The sequence below is a fragment of the Corylus avellana genome, chromosome ca6 (assembly GCF_901000735.1).
Source record: "Corylus avellana chromosome ca6, CavTom2PMs-1.0".
Taxonomy (NCBI): domain Eukaryota; kingdom Viridiplantae; phylum Streptophyta; class Magnoliopsida; order Fagales; family Betulaceae; genus Corylus; species Corylus avellana.
In genome coordinates, this window is record NC_081546.1 from 3,029,682 (window position 1) to 3,055,587 (window position 25,906).

General features: G+C 33.9%; 4 protein-coding genes and 1 non-coding gene across 7 annotated transcripts; 3 read left to right on the forward strand and 2 right to left on the reverse strand.

Annotated features, from left to right (window-relative positions):
* Positions 1–4,416: 4,416 nt before the first annotated feature.
* Positions 4,417–5,417, reverse strand: LOC132183580 (uncharacterized). The gene is made up of 3 exons (XM_059596907.1): positions 5,288–5,417; positions 4,981–5,158; positions 4,417–4,894 (listed from the first exon to the last, which is right to left on the reverse strand). Exons 1-3 carry the CDS (start codon positions 5,390–5,392, stop codon positions 4,530–4,532), a joined length of 648 nt encoding a protein of 215 aa, XP_059452890.1. The 5' UTR covers positions 5,393–5,417; the 3' UTR covers positions 4,417–4,529.
* Positions 5,418–8,345: 2,928 nt separating this feature from the next.
* LOC132185623 (uncharacterized) lies at positions 8,346–9,482 on the reverse strand. Its single transcript, XM_059599383.1, has 3 exons — positions 9,205–9,482; positions 8,939–9,128; positions 8,346–8,859 (listed from the first exon to the last, which is right to left on the reverse strand). Exons 1-3 carry the CDS (start codon positions 9,334–9,336, stop codon positions 8,516–8,518), a joined length of 666 nt encoding a protein of 221 aa, XP_059455366.1. The 5' UTR covers positions 9,337–9,482; the 3' UTR covers positions 8,346–8,515.
* A 1,752-nt stretch (positions 9,483–11,234) lies between these two features.
* Positions 11,235–18,432, forward strand: LOC132184576 (protein LAZ1 homolog 1). Of its 3 annotated transcripts, XM_059598261.1 has the most exons (10): positions 11,235–11,348; positions 12,603–12,667; positions 13,225–13,717; positions 13,953–14,009; positions 14,966–15,074; positions 15,389–15,573; positions 15,667–15,755; positions 15,971–16,226; positions 17,681–17,926; positions 18,004–18,432. In XM_059598261.1, exons 3-10 carry the CDS (start codon positions 13,502–13,504, stop codon positions 18,298–18,300), a joined length of 1,455 nt encoding a protein of 484 aa, XP_059454244.1. In that variant the 5' UTR covers positions 11,235–11,348; positions 12,603–12,667; positions 13,225–13,501; the 3' UTR covers positions 18,301–18,432. The 3 variants fall into 3 exon arrangements, with proteins under 3 accessions (XP_059454244.1, XP_059454245.1, XP_059454246.1); XM_059598262.1 differs by lacking the exon at positions 12,603–12,667; XM_059598263.1 differs by lacking the exons at positions 11,235–11,348; positions 12,603–12,667 and adding an exon at positions 12,702–12,834.
* A 788-nt stretch (positions 18,433–19,220) lies between these two features.
* Positions 19,221–19,319, forward strand: LOC132185979 (small nucleolar RNA Z221/R21b). The gene has a single exon (XR_009440665.1). It is a non-coding gene; the product is annotated as a small nucleolar RNA Z221/R21b (small nucleolar RNA).
* Positions 19,320–23,509: 4,190 nt separating this feature from the next.
* LOC132184816 (pathogen-related protein-like) lies at positions 23,510–25,035 on the forward strand. Its single transcript, XM_059598589.1, has 4 exons — positions 23,510–23,816; positions 23,933–24,065; positions 24,153–24,454; positions 24,581–25,035. Exons 1-4 carry the CDS (start codon positions 23,679–23,681, stop codon positions 24,722–24,724), a joined length of 717 nt encoding a protein of 238 aa, XP_059454572.1. The 5' UTR covers positions 23,510–23,678; the 3' UTR covers positions 24,725–25,035.
* Positions 25,036–25,906: the final 871 nt, after the last annotated feature.

Below are 25,906 nucleotides of genomic sequence, written 5' to 3' on the forward strand. Positions count from 1 at the left end.
GTAGCTCAACAATGCATAATTTATATTAATAAAAAAAATCAATATGTTTTCTTTTCTTTTTTTTTAGAACTTTGAAAGTAAATAAGCAAAAAATATTTTAAATGAAAAATAAAAGTGGATTGGTAAAATGCTGTGTTGAAAAAGCGAATAACTAAAATAAAATAAAATAAATCTATGGTGACTTTGTAAAAGCACAACTCATTATATATATATATATTAGTTTTATTTAATAATATATGTAGGGAACTTTATTAAGGAATTTGTGATGATATTTTTACCTAATCCTATTGAAAGTAGGGATGATAATTTTTCACACAATATGTGAATCTAATACAAACCCAACACGAATTTAATGAGTTTGAGTTAAGGGATTTGATCTGCTTAATTAAATGAGTTGAGTTAGAGTTGACACTATATAATCTTATGCACATACCTTTGACACGACTTGAACTCAACACGCGACATAAGGGCAAGTAATTTTTTACACGACTCTCGAACCTGATACGACAAAATTTGGGAGCTAGGGTTAAGAGATTGGAGTTTGACCAATTTAATTAAATGAGTTGAACTAGTGTTAACTCATATGATTTTATATTCATGTCTTAACACGATTCAAATCCAATACATGAATACGAATTAATGCCCCTAATAAAGAGGAAAAAAGAAAATGAAATAAAAGACCATTTTTTTTTTCCTTTCTTTGGTAGCAAGAGCATTCTCAGCAGCTTCCTCGTCATTTTCCCTTCATTTAAGAATTCAAACTACTTTTTGCTTCTCTATGTCAAAATACACTCCAATACTTCTCTTAATCATTCCCTATATCATTAAAATATTTATTTTTTTAATTATATTATATATATAAGAGGAGAGATGAGAGAGAATTTGAGAGGAGAGAGGAGAAAAAAGAATCATTTTTTTTTATATATTTTAATAATCATAAGAATTACAATTATAGAATCCAAAATATTGAGTTTTACTGTAACAATCCTAATATTTATGGTTATTTTAGGGAGTTTGCTGCAGAACATTTTTTACAATTTTTTGAACATATTTCTTAAACTTAAAAAACAGATTCTCATAAAGAGCATGTTAAGAAAAGCACTGATTGAGAGCACGCGGCGTGCTGTTTTGTTTTACCCTGCTAAAGAATGCTCAAAGACCTAAATTTTGGTTCCGCCTAGCGCCTGCAGCACCCTTATCGTTATCTGCCTGGAGCCACCCAAAATGCAAAGCTCACAGTCACAAACGTACATCTTACATACACACATACAGTGACACACAGAGAGATGTGACTAGAAAAATTTATTTGCATATTTGGGAGAATCATGGAAATGGGCAAAATGTAGGGAAGCGAGAGGTGCCTAGCTAGTTTTCACATCATGGAAATGGGGCAAAATATAGGCAAGCAAAAACCTGCAAAGTTATGATGAAACCCCCACTTCCCACTTAGAAACCTGTCTGATCATAGGAAGCAAAAGGACTTGGCTGAATCTGCCATCACCATTACCAACCCAATACCCCATTAATGGTAAACATTAATGGCTTCCCATCATTTCTATCTTCTTCTTAGCCCGTCCAATCGGATCCAAATATAGACAAAATGGGTTTTCTACAATTACTTCCATCAGCTGCCACTAAAAAGTGAGAATAGGATTAGACTTCAATTTTCACATTGAACAATGTACCATGTACCTAACTCTCAATCTTATCATCACACAACACAAACACACATGTTCCTTTTGTATAATTTTTTACCAGTTTTTTTTCCTTCTACTTTTTTGAATATTTGTCATTACTTACAAAAAAAAAAAAAAAAAAAAAAAGCTACAGCAGTTAAGCCAAATGTCAAACGAGCCCATGCTATTCTCTCTCAGATTCCCTGCTTTGATGCAGGCTATGTAATAGTAGCCGTATTAGAGAGAGAGAGAGAGAGAGATTGCGTATGATGGGCCATGGACAAAATATGGGCGAGTATAAAACCTGGCAAGATTTCACATCTTACCGGCGCCTCCGGGATATGAAATGATGAAAACCCTCTTAGAACAGCAATCCCACCACCCCATTGATGACAAGATTCCTCCATCCTCTCTCTCCTCTCCCCCTCCAATCTAATCTAATCCTACATTAGTGTATTACATACACAAAAATGGGCTTTTTTGGTTCACTTTTTTCCTTCCCATATCAGGTACTCTGCTTTAGCTGGTGCTGGTGCTGGAGGATTAGACATGAATTTCACATCGGATTACCTATCCGATATCTCTGCTCACGCACACACAACACAACACACAGCCTCAAAAACTCTCTCGGATTCCCTGGTTTGGTTTTGTTTTTGTTGCAGAGCATGTGAACAGTGGTACTAAGTAAGTAGAAGAACCCAGTATCCCATCATATCTCAAGAGTAAACAGTGTATCCCACCGTATCTCAGTGACTCAGCAGTGATCATCAACGTTGTCAGACCTCATTCCCACCAAATTAACATCTACTTTCTTTTCCTTCGTTTTATGCATTTGTGTACTACTCCTAACATTATATTACATTCTTGTGTAAATCTAAGCATCAGTTACAAAAGTTATCCTTCAACCAAAAAAGAAGAGAGATATATTGATAGCCATTTGTCGTATTTGAGTTTTGTAATATTATATAAGTTAAGAGAAACTTCACTAAGGACTTCCAAATTTCTATCTGTTTTGAAATATCTCCTGAACTTCAAAATCTCTTAATTTAGTCCCTTGAACTTTTAATCGCTCTCAATTTGGACCTTTCCGTTAATTTTAACTGTTAAAAATTAAAAAAAAAAGACCAAAATATTCCTGATTTTTATTTTTTTTTTAAATAAAAAACTTTTAAAAGTTAAAATTTTATACAAAAGTCAGAGATATAAACGTCATGTGACTTTTAAAATCTGACGGAGGGATTCAAATTGAAAGCAATTGAAAGTTTAGGGGACTAAATTGAGATATTTTAAAATTCAGGGGGGTATTTCAAAACGGGTAAAAGTTTGAGGGTCCTTAGTGAAGTTTTCTCTATAAGTTAATCATAATCTAACTTTTTTAATTAAAAAGATCATACTCTATAATTCTAGTCGGCTAATTTCATATTAGATTGGTGTCGAATTTGCATGATACTCATATAGACTCTCACCTAAGTTTGTAAAGAATGTTTAAATTGATTGTTATAAATACTTACATCATGATGAATTTCTATAAGAGATTGTTACAAATTGTTAAAACTATCATACTTTGCTAATAATGTTTAAATTAATCGATCTCTTATTTATCTAAAGCCATCTCTTGCTTATCCCATGTCTTACCACGAATTAAGCTAATCCTGTGGGCCTGGTTATAGTGTTAATGGTATTAAATATTTATATTAACCTTAACTTGCTTGCATGGGAGGAATTAGAATACTGAAATAAACATGTTTAATGTTTGTCACTAAACATAATGTCAATATTAGCATATTTTTCAAAAATTTAAATATTATGTAGTATTATGTTATATGTACAACGATAAATAAATAAATAAATTATAAAATCATGAATATTCAAAATGAACGAAGCTTTTAACAAATGCAGGCGCATGGGAAGTCGAGAATAAGAGAAATCAATGCCATCGTGAATGTTCTGACTTGGAGCGCAAGGCTCTCTACTGTCTTTCTCTGGATTTTAGTTAAGATTTGGACCTTCAAATACTCTTCTCTCTTTCTCTCTCTCTCTCTCTCTCTCTCTGTCGCTTTAATGAAAAAAATTAATTCCACCATGGAAGGCTCGTTGGATCAAAGACAAAGACATTAGGCAAAAGAATACGGAGGGAAAGAGCTTTGTTTTGGCATTAATAAGCAATCCGCCAGAAAGCAGGGACAATAAATATGCAGAAAGAAGAAACAAGCAAAACAAAAAACCGCGTGACATTAATTCTAACATTAACAAAAGTAATATGCTATCTGTTTAATTTACTAATTCTAAACTCTATATAATTATATATTTAATTAATTAAGCAACTCATAACCTCAAAGACAAATGTAGCACTGTAGAAGCTGTAGAAGCCATCTTTCAGTTTATCCTTGTTCAAACTCCTATACCTACTCACCAAATAATATATATATATAACACAGAAAGATTTTTTAATGTAGTTTTTAAGAAAAACGTGTTGTCTTTGATAGTTTTTCTTAATCCCATGTGTAAAGCAAGTCTTGCAAGTAGGAAGACTAATTCTCACATTAGAAGAGGATGAACAAAAGATTACTCTAGTTGCCCAAAGAGACAGAAAAAAGACCTGGAGGGAAAAAAATTGAGGTCTTTCCCAGAAAAGACAAAAAGCCTCCATTGATTTAGTTAGCAGCAGTTGATATCCCATGTTTAAAAAAAAAAAAACAAAAAAAAAAAGGAAAAAAGAACAGAAAAATGGAGGGCTGGACAAAACTCAAGCACTGCACCCATTTGTAATTGTTCTAAAAGGCTTCAAAATTGGGGATGCCCATGATCTGCTAAACTTGGAGGAGCATGATGGCGTGTTAATGCTTGGTTTTTTCACTCACCTGCACCCAAATCCGTGTTGGGTGAGATGGGGACTTTTTTGCAGTCCTGAGAAAGCCACTTGGATTGCATGTAGGTGGCTTTTCTCCAGGGAGGAATGTGGAGGCCCCTGTCTTTCAGGGATTGCTCTGCAGCTGAGCAGAGCAGAGAGATTATGTTCTTGAGCTTTTCTTCAGTTCCCACAAAGACACAAGGGATGGTGTTGGTGATCTCCTTGTAGGTTGCTGTAGGCCTTGCCAGTTCAAAGTGGGACCGGAAATCAATGTCTACTATCAGCCTTGTTGGTTTCTGATCATCACCATTGTTGCTGTCTCTCACCATCACATCGATGTATTCATAATCACCTGAGAATTGCAAGCCTTCAACAAAGAAACCCATCAAAAAAAGAAATCAGAAATGGGTCTTCAAAGACAGAGATATAAAGAGAGAAGAGAAGAGAAGAGACCTTTGGAGCGACCAAAAGCGCAGACCGAAGAAGTTTTACAAAGAGAAGCTTCATAGCCATCCATTTTCAGTCTTCTCACTAGCCATTTCTTCTCCCCTGCAATTCCCATGTCCCTAACATGCATCAAGATTTTCTCAAGAACCCCAGCCTCAGTCTCTGTGGCGTTTCGAAGGATCTCCTAAGAAGATAAGGAAAAATCACACCCACAAAGCAAATATAAAATAAGAAAAATTTAAAGACAACAATGAAATATATAACTGAAAAATAGATATATTCAGAGGAGGAGCATATATATATATATATATACCTGTAAGGCGAGATATGGAAGGTGATGATCATTGTGAGAAAGAGCTTTTGAAGATGAAGTTGAGATGGGAGAGGCAGACTCTGATTCAATGAAGTCTCTGACCATTTGAAGCAGTTCTTCTTCTGTTATGCTATCCATATTCCTTCTGTTTCTTCAGAGGAGGTAAGAGTTTTGGACAGCAAGCTTTTTGTTTCTCTTTGTATATATATATATAAATGCTCTTTGTTTCTCTTTGTATGAGGCACAGCTTGACGTGGCAATCCTATAACGTCATTAAAACAAACAAAACTTTGGCCCTTCACAAAAACGATGCATTGTCTTTTACAAACAAGTGTTCAACACTTCCATTTTTTTTAATATCATTTTAAAATTACCCAAACTTTTAAGATAGGACTACAACGTGACCAAAAAGATTTTTATCACATAAATTCGAATGACCGATCTTGTGGTATTAATTGGACTGTCAACCTTTTGATTTGGGGCGAAAATTTCAAACTTTACCTTATAAGAACATACTGTAATATATATATATATATATATATATATATATATATATATGGCACCAATTTCCCAAACAAGAGTTGATTTTTAGAGGGATTACTGCATGATTCATGGAGAAATTCCTGAGAAAATATATATTGATTCAAAGTCCAAATCTCATCGTTATCCTTTTGCTGTTCATGTGTGGTTATTTATTTGAATAGTTGTCTTGATGCATGTGAATAAGGAGACTGTGTCTTGAAATAAGTTGTGTTTGAAAAGCTAGCTTCCAGCATCTTGCGAGTTAACCAATTATTGAATGGGTAAAATATTATACTATATTCATGATAAATTAAATCATCATCATGAACTTTTTTTCCCTCTTGAATCTTGCTATCCTTATCAATTACTACTCCTTTTGTTTTCTAGGTGTGACAAATATATAATAGATGATACAGTTAATAACTAATAAAGAAGTATTTTCAATGGTTAAACGATCAAGACTTATTGCTTGAAGGTTAATATCGTATTAAAATGTTTGATACCTATGCAATATGCCACGTACACATGCTGGCGTGGAATAAATATGCTGAACTCTGTTTAATATAAAAAAATAAAATAAAATAAAATTTAACATCATCTTAAACGCGTAGCTCCAGCTCGGAGCGCTGATCACATCAGTGATCAAGCAACACGTCAACAAACCCACACAGACGGCTACTATCTTCTATATTGTACGGCTACAAAGTTTCTTCCGCTTTGTGAGGTAATACTTGCAAGAAAAGTGCCATTTTATATGCTTCTATTCTTTTTTTTTATCATTCATTTTAGAAAACTAGTCATTGAATCTGTCTACTTACAAATGTTGTTTTAAGATCAAACCCCATCCTTATCAATCTTCAATTCAACCACATATAAAAATAAATCTGACGTTCTTTTAGATTTTAAAAATCATTTATAATTGAATTTGCATACAATTTCACTCTAATTTCTTTTTTATTGTACAATATCAAATACTCCGTCAAAAACTCATACTCAATTTTGTTACGAAGCCTAGTTTTGACAATATTCATAGCTAGAAATACTTGTTTTGTAATTGCGATATAAACAAGAAGAGTAAGTACAAATACAGTAACTCTATATTCTTGGATAATTGCTCTAACGGTTGAAATAAGATGCACGGCATTTAAAATGTCCTGAGATTTGTATTGTAATTTTTGACATATGTAATCAGTGATTTGCATAATCTTTTTCATGACTTACAAGATGAAGACAAATTCTAATTAACTAATTGACTGTGTCTCTGCTTTTACTCGTTGGGAATAAGTAGTTTTCTTCCTCAATGATTTTAAGAAGACTAAACATTTTGATCAGTTCTTCATTACGATCGCGGGAGGCACCAACATTGCGATGGTCCACAAATTAGCTTAAGGTAGAACATCAAATTAAGGGGATCCTTTTTCCTTGAAAGTGCAAGAATGGATGATAAATTAATATGTATTTCTAAAATAGGTGATAAATAATTGAATAGAGATGATTCAGCAAGAGTTATTTTACAGATATTTACAAAATGTTGCGTGTACGGTATGGGATCCCCATGGTTTTGAAAATGAAAGCAGAAGAGTAATAAATTTCTTTTATTTGTAAAAGACATGACAAATTAATATAGAAGTTAATGTCTGGACACGAAATTCGTATAGAAATAAAACTCATTTTCCATTACTTCTGCCATTGAAAGCTCAGTTTGGTAGCCAGTGAATTGATGGTTGAATTAGATTTTTGCAGCCAATTATGACTGGAGATGATCATCCAGCCGTGCAAGGGGATGCTTTCCCAGCGACTTTTTATAGATATTAATATATATTTTTGTTTTGATGTATTGATAGATCAGTATTGGGACTTCAAACCCAATCCATTTACTAGGCTTTTACCCATTCAATCCATAAAAATTTTCTTAACTCCATTGTTTTAAAAGCAAAAAAGCTAAAATAAGTCTAAGAAAATCTCAATTATTTGTGTTGATGATATTGGTAATGATCATGACAATGGAAACATCATGATTTAAAGTATTTGATACATCTAACGGTATAGATGAAATCCTATTATTTAATTTTTTTTTAAAAAACGTACCAACATTAACATTATGTATACTGCTAAGTACTTGAATTTTAAATCATGACTATGAAATAAATATTATATATTTCATTTCATTTGAATTGGTAAGGTGGTGATGGACCATGGTGGCAATATTGACGCTAGTGGTGACGGTGATATAGTGATGATATATAAGTATTGAAAATTTAGTATTAATTGAAACATGAGTTAGCTACTTAATTCATTTTTAAGCGGCCATTTTTGTTTGTTAAATTGAAGGATTAATTTGTTATTATCGAACAAATTAATTAAAAAAATATTAAATGTAACCAAAATGATGAAATATGAAAATCTTTATTCCCGAGGTCATTAGTATGGAATTTCGACTAGTTTTTTTGAGAACCATATATATTAGGTTTGTTGATGTGGAGATTAAACCTTTCCTAATCCGCCTGTTTGGCAACAAGGAAAATGGAGAAAATAATTGAAAAGAGAAGCCTTGAGCATCAAGACTTGTAGATTATGGTCGTCAAAAACCATACAAACTCAAAGAGAAAAAGACCTAAAAGTAAAAACTGATCGAGGTCTTCCCCAACAAAACAAACTCAAAATTAATTCACATATATAGAAGGGTAAAAAAAAGAAAAAGCTCCACTAATCTTGGAGGATTGAGGGTGAGACTTTGTTGCAGTCTTTGGAAAGCCACTTGGCCTTCATGTAGGTGGCTTTTCTCCAGGGAGGAACGTGAAGGCGGCTCTCTCTCAGCGATCGTTTTGCTGCCGGGCAAAGCAGAGAGATAATCTCCTTCAGCCTTTCTTCAGTCCCAACAAAGACCGAGGGAAGGGCGTTGGTGAGCTCCTTGAAGGTTGCTGAAGCCCTTGCCACTTCAAACTGGGACCTGAAGTCCATATCTACAATCAGCCTTGTTGCTTTCTCACCATTTTCAATATCTCTCACCATCACTTCAACATATTCATAATGACCTGTGAATTCCATAACTGAAACAGAGAACCCCATAAACAACAGAATTATATATACATGGGTTTTCAAGAATAGGTGTCTGTGTGAGAGAGAGACCTTTGGAGCAACATTTGGAGCGACCAAAATTAGAAACCCATGATGTTTTGCAGAGAGAAGCTTCATAACCATCCATTTTCAGTGTCATCACTAACCATTTCTTCAGATTAGTGGGTTCCTCATCCCTCACATACATCAATATTTTCTCACGGACATCAACCTCAGACTTTGTAGCCGTTCCAAGTATCTCCTATATAATTACAACCAGACCCACAAAACAAATGAATTTAAGGACAAGGACAAAGAAATATAGAAGATATATATACCTGCAGCAAGGTGATCAGACATGGGGGATGATCATTGGGAGACACAGGTTTTGGTCCTTTTGGAGACGCTGGCCTTAATTCAACGTAATCTATGACCTTCTGAATCAGTTGTTCTTCTGTAATGCTACCCATATTATATATATCCTTCGATCGGTTTCTTCCAAATGAAGATAAGATCTAGAGTTATGAACAACAAGCTTATAATCATGGTGCTGTTGAGTGTAGAAACAGCTTGACAGGGCGATGCATCAGGAAAACGATGTATTATTTTTCCTTTATTTTTTTTTTAATTAATAGAGAGAAATGTTCAAGGTTCAAACTTCAAACGATGTTATCCATTCTCTCTTTCTCTCCAATTACTTAGAAAAAGACCCTGACAAAAAGACAAAACTATTGAAAGACATTGCATAAAGAAGGATAGTTCCATGACAATTTCTCAAAATTTAATAAAAATTTTACGAGTTACATCAAGATCTTCTTTTTTGGGTAAATATATTATAATTCTTTGAGTCAATGCGTCAAAATTTTTATCTCCCCAAGTTTTTTTTTTTTTCGAAGATTTACTCTCTCGATCAATCGATGTTAATAAAATTCCCACCGTCAAAATTTTTTAACTGACGTTAGATTGGTTGAAATGTACCGTTTTGCCACGATAGCATAGCTAATTTTTTTTATTAATTTAATTTAAAAATTAAATCTATAAAATTTTTTTTTTAAAAAAATAAAATTTAGTAGTGAGGCAAAGCCAAAGGGGGGTTGGTTTAACAGGATTTAATTGTCGGTGTGGTTGCTTCCCCTGTAACAAATTCAACGTTGCCGGAGATGACTGCTTCCTCGCCACGCTTCCTCCCCTGTAAATTTTTTTATTTAACTTTTTATAGATTTAATTTTTAAATTAAATTAATAAAAAATAAGCTATGTTGACTTGGCAAGACAGTGTGTTTTTAACGACAGTTAAAAAGTTTTGACGGTAAAGATTTTATTGGTATTTCGATTGACTTAAAGAAGTAAATTTTCGAAAAAAAAAACTTAGGGAGATAAAAATTTTGGCGCGTTGACCCAATGACTTATAATATATTTATCCCTTCCTTTTTAGTATTACTCAATCATATCATCCTTCAACAAAAAAAAAAAATATTAATAATAATTTACTGTCTCACTGATAATTTTGCAACAAAATGATGAGCAATTACCAAGGGATATTAAAAGACCAAAAATTCCTCTCTCTTACTCATGTCCATGTAGATTGATGGAAATCCTAGTCAAATTCCTTATTCATCATAACTTGACCTTTTTCTTTTTTCTTTTTTTCAAATTTATATTTATCATTATAATAATTATTTTTTATTAAATAGGACCCATTTTCTTTCTGATTGGATATAGCATGACAACTTTATTAGAAATTTAATGGAAGGTAAACAAAATGCTCTATTTGATATCAATTAAAACCTTAAGAAGTAAGTCATAAAATTTAAACCAATAATTTGATAAAAGGTCATATCACAAGAAGGTTTGGACTTTGGAGCATTTTTCCCTTTAAAAAAACAAAATCTTAAAACTTAACTCAATATTTTTCTACACTTACATAGCACCTACTTGGATTTCTCCCCTGGCCCGCATTGGCCAGTAGGTCTTTACTAGTTGTTGGGACTGGCAGGTAAATCTAACATTTGATAAGGACACCTAAGTCCACTAATCCGCAAATGACGTGGAACGCAGAGCTTGTTCAATACTGCCACGTACACAAGCTGGCGTGGAAAAAAGTTAACCTTTTTCCTCGACTCATCTCAATATAAAACAAAAAGATTTAACGTCGTCTTAAGCCCACAGCTCCTCTCACCCGGAAAGCTCAAAGCCCTCTTATCAAACAACACCTGGATAAACCCCACACAAAAGATACATCTCCTTTCACGTGAGACCCGCTTTTTATCATAATCGACGGTCGAAACTTTGGATCTGAGAAAAGATAGGTATCTGCTCCCGTGACGCTAGCCTTATTTTCTTTATAATATATGAGAATAATAAGTTTCGTATATGGTGTTCCCAACTGTCGAAGCAATTTCAGTTTACTTTGCAATTTCATACGAGAGCAAAACACAAATTTTCTTCTGTGCGATTTTCCCGAGAAAATTTCTCAAGCACAGGTTCGAGCCTTAACCCAATCTTGGATTTCGTCTTGTAAAGTTTTCTAAAGAAGCATGATATATTTTTTTTCCCCCTGATTTGGTTCCAATTCGAGCGCGTAGGGTCATTCTTTGCTGTGTGAATGATGTTCTAGGGTTGGAATTTTTTTTTTTTTAAAAAAAGGATTTTGCTTATGGAATTTCGAGTTGTTTTGGAGAATGTAGCGTTTATTTAATTAGATGGATGAACTAAGGTTCTTTGAGAACCGCGGATTTGTTGCTCGGGAAGAACTTTCCTAACTCGCTTGTTTGGCTGCTGAGAAAATAGATGAGAATAAATTGAACTCGAAGTGTTGAATTTCATGATTTATTACGTTGTAGTTTTCAGCAAAAAGGAAGGGGAAAAAATGACGAAGAAACTAAAGTCAACTAAGCTAGCTAAAGCTAAGTGTATCAGCTTGATTTTGTTCCAAAAGTTTAAAACTCCAGGAGTTAATGCCCAATTTTTCTTCTCAGCAACCAAACAGTCACGACTTTTTCTTATTGGTTATTTTCTTAGTTTTGATGTATTTGGGTTCTCTCTCTCTCTCTCTCTCTCTCTTTTGGAATGTAATTACTGAACTTTGATGATTAGCCTAACAATACAGCACACACTTCGGTCATTTTTGGAGGCTTATTAAGAGATGAAAATTGTTGCGTACTAATCTCTGACAATTTTTCTTTAATTGACTCAAAAATAAAAGTTCCTGTAAGGACATGTAATTGAGATATTAATGTTAAATTTCCATTCAGTAATTTCAACATCTAATTTTTGGTTAGGAAATTATGAATCCTGTAATTGTGACTTTATGGGTCATCCCGTTGGGAAAAAATATCACAAGCCTTAAGTTCAAGTACTTTGATCGAGATGCTTTGCTGTATCACAGTAGAATACTTCTTGTAGTTTGAGTGAAGTTAGGAGAATATGTGCTCTGAGACGAAGTGGAACATTCTATATGATATTTTTAAATTCTCCAGTTGCATGAGATTCAAGATAATATCTTTACTTGGTCTGCCTTTATTACGTCAAAGTTGTATATATTGCTTTATCCATTATGTATATATGATATTGCTGATTTGTGGATGTCTTAATGGGTTTTACATTTCATAAGATTTACCATTTTTGTTGTTTATGTACTGTTGTTATTGATAATGGCTAAAGCATTAAGGAATCTGGACCTTAAAAGGCTAAGTTTTGGATCCTTCCACTCTTACGTTTTTTGTTTTTCTGATTAGTACGTTATACACATGCCGTGAAGTCTTGAGCTTACACCCACATTCTCTGCAACATCCTTTACGAGGTGTCAATTGGCCTTCAGACTCTAGCCTTAATTCAAAGTTCAAGCTGTTTGCTTCTCTTACCTTTTGGAAATAACTGTAGAAATTAAATGGATTGATGTATGTATTGGTTAGAAATTGTCAGTTATTGACATCTGGATTAGTTGAGAATTGAGCTGTGCTTATATAGGTAGCTTGCATCTTCCTTCTAATTCACCTATTTTATTAAAGCTAGTACTGTCCTTATTCCTGGAAAAAATACTGCTGTATTTATTTGTCAGTTATGGACATCTACATTTGGAGTTTGATTGTGCTTCAAAATTTGGGATATTTGTGAAACTGATCAAAACATATATATTTTGAAGCTAGTACCTTCTTTCTACTTCATGCATACTAGATTTCTCCTAATCAAGTATTCTGCTAATGTACTGTTTGAACTATCATGATTTTCTGTTTCCATTACCTAATGGATTGACATGATCTTCTACAGTTTTCTGGTGGTTTATTCTACAATTATTTTGATTAATTAACTTATAAAAAAAGCAATTATTTTGATTAATTGGTCCTTGTTTCAATGCAGGCTTCAGGATCCTGACCTTTGATGCTTCTTTTCACTATTAGAAGCAAAAGTTCACATCTGATCTGGCTTTCGTCTGTTTTTATATCATATCTTGTGTAAAGGAGGGGTTTCCTCACAGTTGGCACAAAGAAACATAAAAAAAAAAAAAAAAAAAAGTAATGCAAGAAAAAGGGCTGACAAAGCATTTTGGCACATAAGTTGAAGTTTCAAGTAAAATATCTCAACCATGCTGTGTATATCGGCACGTCAAGTGGAATTTGTTTCATAGTTCTACTCAATGGGATGGAGAGGGGTTTTCCATTCATTATTCTTTTTCCTTACTTTGGTTGAGTCCTCGAGCAGATCAGGGAAAATGTGGTCGCTTAACCTGGATGCTGAGTCAGCAACATTCTTCAGCTGGCCAATCTTCAGCGCAAGCATATTCGTAGCTGTTGCTCTTGTGCTCTCCATGTATCTTATCTTCGAGCACTTAGCTGCTTATAATCAGCCAGAGGTTGTCTCTTAGTTTGCAATTTTTTTTTATTTTTATTTATTTATTCTTTTGTTGCTTTGATCTGTATTCATTTAGCCCCCTGTACCATACTACTCTTGCCATTTTCTTTCTATCTATACAAATTACCTTGTATCATCTTTGTGACCTGGCTAGCTCCTCATAATATTACTATTATTCTTGTTTTCCTTTAACATGATCATCCAAGGTTGATAGCTGTAATTTTTGTCAATTTCAGGAGCAGAAGTTTCTAATTGGTCTCATTCTTATGGTTCCTGTTTATGCTCTAGAATCGGTAAAGACAGATGCTACTTCTTATGTTTATTTCCCTGTCATTTTGTTTTACTGTTTGTCATTAATTTTTTTTCGAGGGTCTCTTAGTTTTTCATATATTTCCAATATTATTTGAATGGTTATAATGCTTCCTGGGATGCAGCAAAAAAAGTGTTCATCCTGCGCTTCTTGCATTAATAGGTCACCCTTACCTTGTCATATGGTTCAAAAATTTACCAGAATGTCATTACATCATTTTCCTTGGACTAAAAAAATGAATGTATTCAGGCGTAATGTTGTTTTATCAAGAAATGATTAATTGTGGCTATGTAGAGTGATTGATAAAATCACACGCCATTGCTTATTCATAACATGTATATATATAATTAGGAGGCTGTAGTTTGTGACAAACATAAAATCTGTGATCTGCTTGTTGACACTTCCTTAGAAAAAATTCAGCTAATAGAATATGTAGCTAGCACTTATAATTTTTCGTGAACTAATTTTACATTGTGGAAATGTTTTGCACTTCAGATTTTTTCACTTTTGGGTTTGAATGTTGCATTTAACTGCAAAAAATTTGGGGACTTTGTCACTTTGCTTTGACTCAAGGGGTGGGTGAGGTGGAATTGAGGTCATTTGTAGGTTAAAAAAACAAAGTGAAATATCTGGACGCTTATGGAGCTTTATGTTAAATTGCTTTCTGCGACATCTGTATCTCTTTTTGCATAAAACTTTGACACATTAGAAAATTAGGTCTCATGAACAATATTTGACATGAAATGCTACAACATTTGAGTAATATAGCAATAGATTCTTGAATATGATACAAAATTTAACAACCTTGACTATTCACATGTTCACAGAGCCTACTACTCATGAGTATTTTGGCATCTGCTTGCCTGCACCATGTAAGAAATTCGGCCTGTATGGCTGTGTAGTTTTAGTAATTCTAGTGGACTAATTGTTTGGGTGCAGTTTTTGTCACTTTTGAATTCAGGTGCTGCATTCAACTGTGAAGTAATTCGTGACTGCTATGAGGCTTTTGCTTTGTATTGCTTCGAGAGATACCTGATAGCCTGCTTAGGTATGTTAGAGGATTGTGCATATGTACTTTTTGATTAGTGGCAGTGATTGTCTCTTAAGTTTGTTATATTGGATGACACAATCAATAAGTCTTTAACAAATTGGCTTTTGTTTTCTTATTCTTTTTCCTTTCCCTTTTTATTTTCTTTTGTAAATAATATTGCATGTTCGCATGCATGCTTGTGTGGTGCTTAGGTAATTGGTAGATTGTATAATTTGATTATGAAATTCCTTAAATTTATGTAAAAGTATTGTCTACCGAATTTTGGTATTATTTTCTCTACTGTTTCTTGACAAAAATATTGCTGCCTGTAGGTGGTGAGGAAAGTACAATCGAGTTTATGGAAAGTCAGAGCCTAATGGACCCCAGCACACCTCTTTTGAAAGATGCATACAGTTATGGAGTTGTAGAACATCCTTTTCCATTAAATTGGATCCTAAGAGATTGGTACCTTGGTCCTGAGTTCTATAATGCCGTGAAAATTGGCATAGTTCAATATGTATGTGCTCCTTTTTTGATTGAAGATTATTGCGTTCTTTTTATTTTTCATTTTGCAGCCTCTGTTTGGTGCTTACTGAAACTTTATTTCCAGATGATATTGAAGATGATCTGTGCATTGCTAGCAATGATTCTAGAAACTTTTGGGGTTTATGGGGAAGGGAAGTTTGAGTGGAGATATGGGTAAGACATCCTTATTTACCTTTCATGTTTCCTAATCAGCTTGTACATTCATTACATAATGCTCATGTGTGCTTGGGCGCACGCACACACAAAGGACAAATTTTGTGCCTGCTTGGGATTACTAAACCTATTGCTGAAAAATACATTTTCTTGTGTTTTAGTAATTATTTCTATTGTTATTTTTGCTATAATCTGAATGTCTCTTTTTCTTGCAGCTATCCATACTTGGCAGTTGTTCTTAATTTTAGTCAGACATGGGCTTTATATTGCCTTGTACAATTCTACACTGTTATTAAAGATAAATTACAACCGATTAAACCACTGGCAAAGTTTCTGACTTTCAAATCGATAGTATTCCTGACATGGTGGCAAGGTGTTGCTGTTGCATTTCTTTTCGCCATGGGAGCCTTTAAAGGATCTTTGGCTCAGGAGCTGAAAACACGTATACAAGACTACATCATCTGTATAGAGGTATGTAATGGAAATATGCATTATGATTATTTTTTATTTCCTATATGCATTTAATGCTGCTTATAAAAAGGTTTTTGTACGAAGAGGATATTTCTTTGAAAATAAGCAGCAATTGTTGTGGCTAATTTGCACATGAAGGCCAGATATGTTACTAATGAATCGGAGAAAACGTAGGTAAAAATTATATGGATTTTGCCAAGTTGATATTTTGTACAGCAAGTGATAAAATTTACATTATATAAGCAAAGGAACGAAAAAAACCTGTTATTATTGTTGTATATTCCTTTCATTTGGTTATCAAGATGCTTGCATGATGGGTTTTATAGTATTGAAGAAGCTCTTGAAAACTGGGCTAAGATTTTTGTAGATTAGTTGAGAGAGGCTTTAGATGGGGTTATTACACAGGCACATATCATAGTATTGAAGGAGATTAAATTTGTTGACCGGTCTGGGGTGATGTTTTGGATAATTGTTAGAAGCTTATGTCATGGTTTCAATTACTTGTCAAAAAAATATGAATAAAAATGACTTAAGATGGTATCTCAAACGTAATAAATATTGAATGGAAGTTCAAATAAAATTTCAATCACACTCCAAATCACCAACCCAATTTAAGGTTGAGATAAGATTCTGTGTAACAGTCTCATTCTGAGTCACTTGATCATGACAGATCCCACATCACTTTCAAACTTGTTTTGACTTGAGAACTTCTTATTTTTTATTTTTTTAATAATTATCACTTTTGGATTTTACAAAGATTCTTTTAGATCTCTCTCTCTCTCTCTCTCTCTCTCTCTCACACACAGTTGGAGCTTAAAATTGCATGCATTTGAAGCCGTAACATGAATGCAAAAAGTTTTGGCTTTTGTTGAACATCTTTTAGTTAGGTGATAGGTTTTAATACATTTTGGTTAATTTGACTTGTAAAAAAAAATTCCGTGGATTTTGTACCATTGTGATGCCTATTGGGGGTGCTTTTCTGCAATATTTGTATAATAAATAGGAGATATGGGATTGGGGAATCCAGGATGTTGGATGTTAGTACTGAGATATTGTTGTTCGAAAGTGGTGTGCTTGCTCTACTCTTTGTCCTAATTTTTTTGTTCTCTTTTTGCATATTTATTGTTAGAAATATCTTTTTTCTTTCTTTCTTCCCGACAATAAAGCACTTGATTTAGAGCCCCTAAAAGATTTCATGGTATGCCGCTTGGATTACAGTGTTGCATAAGCACCGACTATGCCTCAAATTCCATTTGGGGCTTCTCAATGCTGAACAAATCTGTTTTGCAAGCCGATCTTTGTTTACCAAGTAAACTATGTCGCATGAGGTTATTCTTCACAGTATCATGCCATTCTATGCTTCTTTTTCATTGCATAGAACCTTTCATTTTATCATCTGGGAAGTTAAAAGGATCAATACTTGCAAGGCTTCTGACTTTATGCTTGCAAAATAGATGGGTATTGCTGCCGTGGTGCACCTGTATGTCTTCCCAGCAGTACCTTACAAACGCGGAGAACGATGTGTTCGTAATGTATCTGTGATGGCTGACTATGCATCATTAGGATCTCCCCCTGATCCAGACGAGGTTCGTGACTGCGAAAGATCAACTAGAGTACGCCTGGCTCGGCATGATGAGAGAGAAAAGCGCTTGAATTTTCCTCAGAGTGTTCGTGACGTGGTCCTTGGAAGTGGCGAAATTGTAAGATATCATCAACCTTTTCATTTTTTTTTTCTCTGTGTTTCTGTTTTGCTGAACTTGTTCATTTGTTATTTCAGATTGTTGACGACATGAAGTATACAGTATCACATGTTGTAGAACCAGTGGAAAGGGGAATTGCAAAGATAAATAAAACCTTCCACAAGATATCTGAAAATGTGAAACGCTATGAGGAGCAGAGGAGGAGCAGCAGGGATGATAGTTATGTTATCCCCATGAATTCATGGACGGGGGAATTTTCAGAAGTTCACGATAATCTTGTTGAAGGTAGTGTTAGTGACAGTGGTTTGTCCAATGGGAAAAGACAGCATCCCCAACCCAGAGCCTCGGTATCTCGAAGTAGAACGGGCAGATAATGTTTGTCATGTAAATACACAAGAGTAAAAACTCAAAATTTTTAGCTGAAAAGCTGGTGGCTTTTATGGAGGCAAACACATCAAGGGGGTGAAAAGTGAGTTTATGCACAGGATTTCCTTTTAATTAGAGAATGATAGGGGAATGGTGGATCAATAGGCCGGGAAATAACGCTGCCTAAGTGAGCATGCAATGCAAGTAATCTTTACCATACGAGGGTCAATCAAACCCATCTTACTGTTTCGACTCAACTCTAACAATGAATTGTTGATATTAATTCAGCAAAATAAAATTATTCGAATATAAAGTGCGTCACTTTATATTAACGGGAGCGGGGAGCGGCTCTCCTCCAACTGGGGGAGCCTCTCATTTCCTATTTCCCATATATAACTCCTTGTTTTCTTTTCAATATCATGTCCGCACACTGCAAGCTTTGAATTGAAAAACCTTCAAAAATTTTGGAAACAAGAGTGAGCAAATTTTGGTCAGGTCGGCCATCAATGGCCCATCATGCTTGGCCTAAAATGAGAAAAAAAAAAAAAAAAAAACAGGAAGAAGAGGTATTTGATCTTTCTTTTTCTTTTCTTTTTTTTTTTAAAAAAAAGAATAATTTGAGGTTAAGTAATTCCATGCAAGACGGATGAGAATCAAAACTAGAAAACGAAAAAAAAAAAAAAACAGCAAAGAAAGGGTAAGAAGGAGAATTAGCACACAAAGAAGAGGGCTAAAAAGTCATTGCACATCAAAGGAGAATTAGGGCTTTGCGCTTTGCGTCTCTCTGGCATATCTTCCCTATATATAGATTAGGGCAAGCCTTTCTAACTTCGCAGCCTCTCTCTTCTCTCTCTCTCTCTCTCTCTTCTGTCTCTGTGTTTCTTAGACTTAGGGTTTGTATAGGCACTAAACTTGTATTGTTTGTGGGCAGCAGTGATGAGCAATTGAGATAGTCATGCACCACTCTGATGATTTTTACAATCAATATGTGCTGATAAATTTCTCTTACCCATATATCTCTGAGCTTCTCTCTTTTCTCAATTTATTTTTCTTTTCTTTTTCTCTTTCTCTTGCATTACTTTTTTCGACTTTTATTTTATTTTTTATAAAATTAATCCTCATTGTTTTTCTTTTCAGTATATGATTAGTAGCTAGTATTATTATTATTTTTCAGTATTTGTCACGTATTTCGCTCTAGCTTTATGATTTAGAACCCAGAAAAAAGAAGGGATCCAAATGATGGGGTTTTCTTCGGAAGACCAAACCATGATGCGGACCTATACTCATTGGTGAGGATAAACTATGGCCTCTGATGGTTCCTTTCTTTTAATCATAATCTATAGTTTCATTCAATATATTTGACTATTTGCCATTTCCATTTCCTATTGTTATTGTCCTTTTCATCTTTACTCTTCTTTTCAAATCTATACTTTAACCGATTTTGCTGTCCATTAGTTATATCGATTAACCTTTTGTGAGGCCAAATTGGCCAGCGGCTGTTAAGTCACCTAGCAATCTAGCATTCTCCCTTTTGCCGGATTGGATATTAGCGACAACATCCCTACTCATCTTAGTCTAGTAAAGCTGAATTAATTTTAATTAAATGAATAAACTTTTATTTTCCATTTTTAGTTAGACGAAAAAAATTATATAAAAATTGCTGTGGTGCCAAATTTTTGCTAAAAGATAAGTATTAAACTAATGTAAATCTTATTTATTGAAGATGATCAAAATAATTAATTAAGAAAAATACTATCATTGAATAAGTTTTATATTGATTGGTTTATTTTTCTTAATTAAAAAAATTTAGTACTAGCATTTTCTCTTGAGATATGTTCTGGAGAATTAGGATGATATATTAAACGCAAGAATTCCAATGTAGTAGGATAGAGGCACATTGGTGCGTTCAATTGTAGTTGGTGTCTTTGCTGACCAACCGCACAATAAAAATTCATCATAAATTTTCTCCAAATTGAGTTGGACAAAATTTTCTCCAACCCCTCTCTAAAATTGCCACATGGGGTCCCTTAAACACGTGCTTTTAACGTTTAAGATTTGGACCTTGGAGGTGGCTGAGCCATCCCAAGAACCGATGGGGGGCCTTAGACCGCTTCGAAGTCACCCCCAAGGGGCCATTTGGGGGTGGCCGAATTTGGACCTTGTGGGTGGTTGAACCACCCCTAAGGGCCCCTTGGGAGGTGACTCACCCCTAAGGTCCAAATAAAAAAAAATTCGGGATACTTTTACTAAAGACTTCTGAACTTCTACCTAACGATTTGACAAATCCTCCTAAACTTCAAAATCTCTCAATTGTAATCAATTTAGACCCTTTCGTCAAATTGAAGACGTTAAAAGTGAGATAATGATGTTTATACTTAATAAAATTTCAAATTTATCCTTACTTTCAATTTTTTTTTTTTTTTTTTTTTTTTTAAAACAAATAGAGACCTAGCCTGAGACCTAGGGGTCTCTAGCGAAGACTCACGCGGGTCTCAGGCCAGACCCGCATGGGTCTCCACCAGAGACCTTGAAGACCCACAGTGGGTCTCTGGCTCAGACCCGTTTGGGTCACGGCTAGACCCGCGTGATCTTTTTTCTTTTTATTTTATTTTAAAAAAAGAAACGAAAATTAGGGGTATTCTAGTTTTTTTAGGGTTTGTCGTTAAAAGATGAGTCTAAATTGATTGCAATTGAAAGTTCAGGGAACTAAATTGAGAGATTGTAAAGCTTATAAGGGGTTTGTCAAATTGGGTAGAAGTTCAAGGTTCTTTAATGAAATTATCCCAAAAAATTTTAAAATTTTTTGGCCCTTGAGGTGGCCGAAGCCACCTCTGGGTTCAACAGGGGTGGCCTACCACCTTAGCTTTTATGATTTTATTTTAGTTTTTTATTATTTATATGTATATTTTCTTTTTAAAAATTAAATAGTATTTTATTATTTAAATTTTGAGAGTTGCTACAACACATTCTCCTCACCATCTTCCTTCTTTCAACATCTTGACTTTTTCAAAATAAAAATAAAAAATAAAAAATACAAGAAAGAGGAGATGGTTGAACTCTATGGAATGGCCACTTTACCAATTACACCACGGCAAGTAATTAGACAAGATAACAATCAAGAAAAATCTTCTTCCATGATTACCAATTAAAACATGTGAATTTATTCTCCCGATCGGTTGGGACCACGCTTCATAAAGCGAAGATCACTAATTTGAATCTCATTCCCTCTCTTGTACAGACATGTCAAAAAAAAAAAAAAAAATTAAAATAAATAGTGCCATCTAATATTTGAGGTCCGCGGATCAATGAAAAAATTAAATAAAATAATTTTTTTTTTCAATTTTAAAATATTAAATATTAAAAAATCATCTTTAATTTTTTTGAGATGTAAAATTGCTAATCAAATTTAATTTCAAGTTTTGTTAATATAATATATTAATTGTGTGGCCCTGCTGGATTCCTTTCCTAGTGTGCTTCCGAGACTTTTCTCCAACTTTGAATTGGAAGACCTTCGGCCATAGTGAATTGAAGTGCAAGTAATAAAAGATTGGTACACTTACAAAAAATAATAATAATAAAAAAAAAATAATAAAAGATTGGTACAGTTTTCTTCTTGGACAAAATAAGAGAGAAATAGAAATGGTGCTACCGTAAAAAAGAGAAAAATAGAGAGATCAATTGTCATTGTATCCCATCAAAAAGGAAGAAGAATTTGTATTCTTATCTTTGGTATTCTCTTTAATCTCTATTGTATGATAGTGAGGTTTTGGTGTATTGAAGTTTTAGGTCGGAGTGATTTTCTCTTTACTATATTTTTGTACTCCATCTTTCATAGTAAATTTTTTCATGATCGTCTTCGCCCTCGAACATACCTCACATTGAGGGAACCACTTAAATTTTGGTATTATTTTGTATGTGATTATTCTTGCTTTACATAGCCGTAATTGTGATCGTTTTTTTGCACAACATAGATAATATGGCTAATTTATTATATTTTTCTTTTAAGATATGCGATTATATCTGCGATTTAATTAATTATGTACTAAAAACAATAGCAAGGTGATGATAAGTGATCAAAATTGGTAACAACAAAACGTATGGGTGAAAAGGCGATTACGGTTAGTCATTATTGGCTAAAATTACTAACCGCTTAGACAGTTAGTAAAATTTCCTAACCGTCTCCCCTAACCGCCTATGCTGTTAACCAGCTGTTCGCAGTTAATAATCCTAATAATTGTTAAAAACAATGTCATTTTTATGGTAATATGAGAATACCTTACTACATATGACATCATTTCTAAATTTTTATATATTTAAACACAAAAACGACTTCGTTTCATGTGTGTGTGCGTATATATATATAAATGAGGTTAGCGGTTTTTTCAAAACCTAAAACCACTAACAATAACCGCCTACGCGATTAACAGTTTTTTCTAATCGCTTTCAAAAGTCTCATCGACATGTTTCTATATTTTTAGTAGAAAAGTAGAAACACAAGTTTTGGAAGAAGACAATTTCCATTCATCAAATTCCAAGTTTTTGGGAGTTGAAAATTTGACATGTAAAGTTCATCATTCCTATCAATTTAATTACATTTTTTTTAAAAAATAAAATAAAAAAATAAATTATAAAAAATAAAAAAAATAAAAAAATTAGACTCACTCAAAGAGTTAGTGGGCTCAAAACTATTAACTTCATGAGTAATGTTACACACACTATTACTCTCACACTCCTTGACTTCTATAATTTTTATTTAATCAAAATTCAATAATAATATATATCAAATTTAATAATAATTTTAAAAGCTAAGTTAGAAAAAATGAAATAAGAATGAGAGTGCTTATTGCATTACTCAACGTGCAAATCCCATAATTTGTAGCAAAAGACTTTTTCATACGCTAATAATGCATTTGCCCAATCTTAAAGCACTCCTATATTTGGATGAAATCCCCACTAAATTTCGTGTACTCCACTAGAATTACTGTTCTGCAAGAAACCGTAGATCGGAAACTTGATGCTCATTTTCTTGGATTCGGATCTCCTCAAATTATGTGAAAATATGAGACTCTCATATTGTTAATCTTGGCCATCCAATCTCATCCAATGGCCTACAACAAGTGATGCGACGCGTCCCACTAAAATTTAAGAGAAATGCTCTTTTTCATTCTCCTCACCTTCTCGTTACCATCTCCTCTCTCTTGTATTTTTTATTTTGGAAAAGTCAAGATGTTGAAAAAAGGAAGATGGTGAAGAGATGGTGAGGAGAATGTGTTGTAGCAACTCTCAATTGGTAAATAATTGAGAGGCTCTCTATATACTAGACTCTCCTATCCTATGCCATGAAAATTGAAGCAAATTAATAATTATTGTTGTTATAAGTGAGGAGATGGCATCTTCAAACGCTCCTGAGCAAGACAAGTATCGGCATTACTTGAGCGAAGAAGAAGTCAAGAACACCAAATGGAGGTTTGGTGTCCCTGACTATAGTGTTGTCAACAAGCTCTTTGAAGAAGGCAGAACTAAGGTGTCTCCCTTTTCAATTCCTACTTAATTTCTTTTGTCTCAGTGTGTGTTGTACTTGTGTCACTAGCCATATAAGTTTTTTGATCTCTAACTACTGTTGATGCTTTTTGGATGAAGATTTGGCCTGCTGGGTCGCTTGAAGATAAGGTGCAGAGGCTTGTAAAGACATGGGAAATGGAATTTTTCCATAAGACCAACTTTGATGACTTCAAAACCATTGATCCCAAGAAGTTTACTTTCGGCTTAAATGGTGCTTTAATTAATTATCTAGATTTCGTAGCTTCCATGCTTGTGTTCTTAGCGCGCGCGTTTTAATTTACTGTAATTATGCATGCAGGAAGGAAGGGTCTAAATTTGGAAGAAATAGGCAAACTTGGGGGAGGCTATAACCCTCTGCTACAGACCTCTCTGCCTGAGAAATTCAGGGGCTACAATCCAGATGGAGAAACCAACGAATCTTCTCATCGGACTTTCACGACAACGTTCCCTCGCGGGTTTGCCTTGGAGATTCTCCATGTTTATAGTGGGCCGCCGGTGATTGTGTACAAATTCAGGCATTGGGGTTACATGGAGGGCCCTTTCAAAGGCCATGCCCCTACTGGAGAAAGGGTTGAACTCTATGGAATGGCCATTTTTGAGGTTACCTACCCTTCAACAATATCTTTCCAAGGCCATACCCCATATATTTTTGAGATGTCTGTGTTTTTCTGTGTTTGTATTTGTCCTATTTACTGTAATTGTTGGGTTTTTTGCACAACAAAACAGGTGGACGAGGAGATGAGAGTGGTGAAGGTGGAGTTCTTCTTCGACCGTGGTCAGTTGCTCGGAGGTCTTCTGAAAGGTGCTAGCTTGGATGGCTCTGCCGAGGAGGCGGCTTCAAACTGCCCTGTGCTTAGGCAAACAGGGTAGAATTAGAATATTCACAATAAAACTGGAAGGTTTCAGAATATGAAATTTTCAATCTGTTGTAATAATGTGATAATATGTTTTCCCATCTGTACGAGGATCTCCTCCCACTATTCCTGGAGCTGTTGTTGTTTGCTTATTCCTAAATCCTAATATATGTGAAGCTGTTTAACAAATGGTCGTGTTCTGATTTTCTGCATCATATTCTTTTCTGGGAAGACTGAATCCCATTTTATGACTTTGGAAACTCCATGCTTGGACTAGGGATGAAGAAGACAATTGTTTACATTTCTTTTGAAAGTAAGAAGAAAATTCCTATTTTGCATTCTCCTACTAAGAAGAAAATTACTATTTTGCATTCTCCTACTGACGGAAAGTGAACAATATGATAAAAGATTGGTGTTTCACCAATTGGATAAATTTGGCATCTCATCACATAAAAAAGTAACCATAACTCTCAAAGAACAAAATAAACTATCCCTAACCTTTTATCGTCCCCCCAAATACAATGGAAACTTACACTTAAATAGAATAAATACTAAACCCTAACCCTAATGTGACTAACTTTTGGGCAAAGCCCATTATTAAATATGGACTCTAAAAACATAAATTAAATATTAAAAACAATTACAAAATAATACTAAATCTAAACTAATATTCTTTCTTCTCTTCAAATATAATTAAACACCATTAATTACGCTAATTTAATGAACCAATTTTTTTTCACAAATTATGTCTTAAAAAACCGGTTTAGCATTAAAATAAAAATGATTCATGTCACACATCGCAATATTAAGACATTTCTGAGAGTGATTCGGCTTTTATATATATATATATATATATATATATATGATAATAATAATAAAAAAAGGATTACCGATTGTAAGATTAAAAGAATTCATTGTGCAAGATGTAGGGGCTTCGAAAGGAGAAAGAGAAAGAAAAATAAAAAAATCACATAGATGAAGCAATACTCTATAATTAAGCACCTAATTCTGTTTAAATTATTTAATTCAAGATATAAAATCATTAGACGACAATAATTTACAAAAAAAAAAAAAAAAAAATTGTCCTAATTTTAAAAGTTTTCTCAAAAGTAGATTCAAAACTATCTAGGGACACCTTGACTCTTGAGCTTAGTGTGGATTAAGTACGATATTTTATTTGGGAGTAATGATTTAGTGA

Excerpts from the sequence above, each read along its gene's own strand:
- LOC132184816 (XM_059598589.1), top strand. The coding sequence starts at position 23,679 with ATGGCATCTTCAAACGCTCCTGAGCAAGACAAGTATCGGCATTACTTG. Across the intron at positions 23,817-23,932 it reads TTGAAGAAGGCAGAACTAAG|ATTTGGCCTGCTGGGTCGCT; the intron begins GTGTCTCCCTTT and ends TTTTGGATGAAG. Across the intron at positions 24,066-24,152 it reads GTTTACTTTCGGCTTAAATG|GAAGGAAGGGTCTAAATTTG; the intron begins GTGCTTTAATTA and ends TTATGCATGCAG.
- LOC132185623 (XM_059599383.1), bottom strand. The coding sequence starts at position 9,336 with ATGGGTAGCATTACAGAAGAACAACTGATTCAGAAGGTCATAGATTAC. Across the intron at positions 9,129-9,204 it reads GTCTGATCACCTTGCTGCAG|GAGATACTTGGAACGGCTAC; the intron begins GTATATATATCT and ends GTAATTATATAG. Across the intron at positions 8,860-8,938 it reads CTCCAAATGTTGCTCCAAAG|TTATGGAATTCACAGGTCAT; the intron begins GTCTCTCTCTCA and ends TCTCTGTTTCAG.
- LOC132184576 (XM_059598261.1), top strand. The coding sequence starts at position 13,502 with ATGGGATGGAGAGGGGTTTTCCATTCATTATTCTTTTTCCTTACTTTG. Across the intron at positions 14,010-14,965 it reads CTGTTTATGCTCTAGAATCG|TTTTTGTCACTTTTGAATTC; the intron begins GTAAAGACAGAT and ends GTTTGGGTGCAG. Across the intron at positions 16,227-17,680 it reads ACTACATCATCTGTATAGAG|ATGGGTATTGCTGCCGTGGT; the intron begins GTATGTAATGGA and ends CTTGCAAAATAG.
- LOC132183580 (XM_059596907.1), bottom strand. The coding sequence starts at position 5,392 with ATGGTCAGAGACTTCATTGAATCAGAGTCTGCCTCTCCCATCTCAACT. Across the intron at positions 5,159-5,287 it reads TTCCATATCTCGCCTTACAG|GAGATCCTTCGAAACGCCAC; the intron begins GTATATATATAT and ends TTATCTTCTTAG. Across the intron at positions 4,895-4,980 it reads CGCTTTTGGTCGCTCCAAAG|GCTTGCAATTCTCAGGTGAT; the intron begins GTCTCTTCTCTT and ends TCTTTGTTGAAG.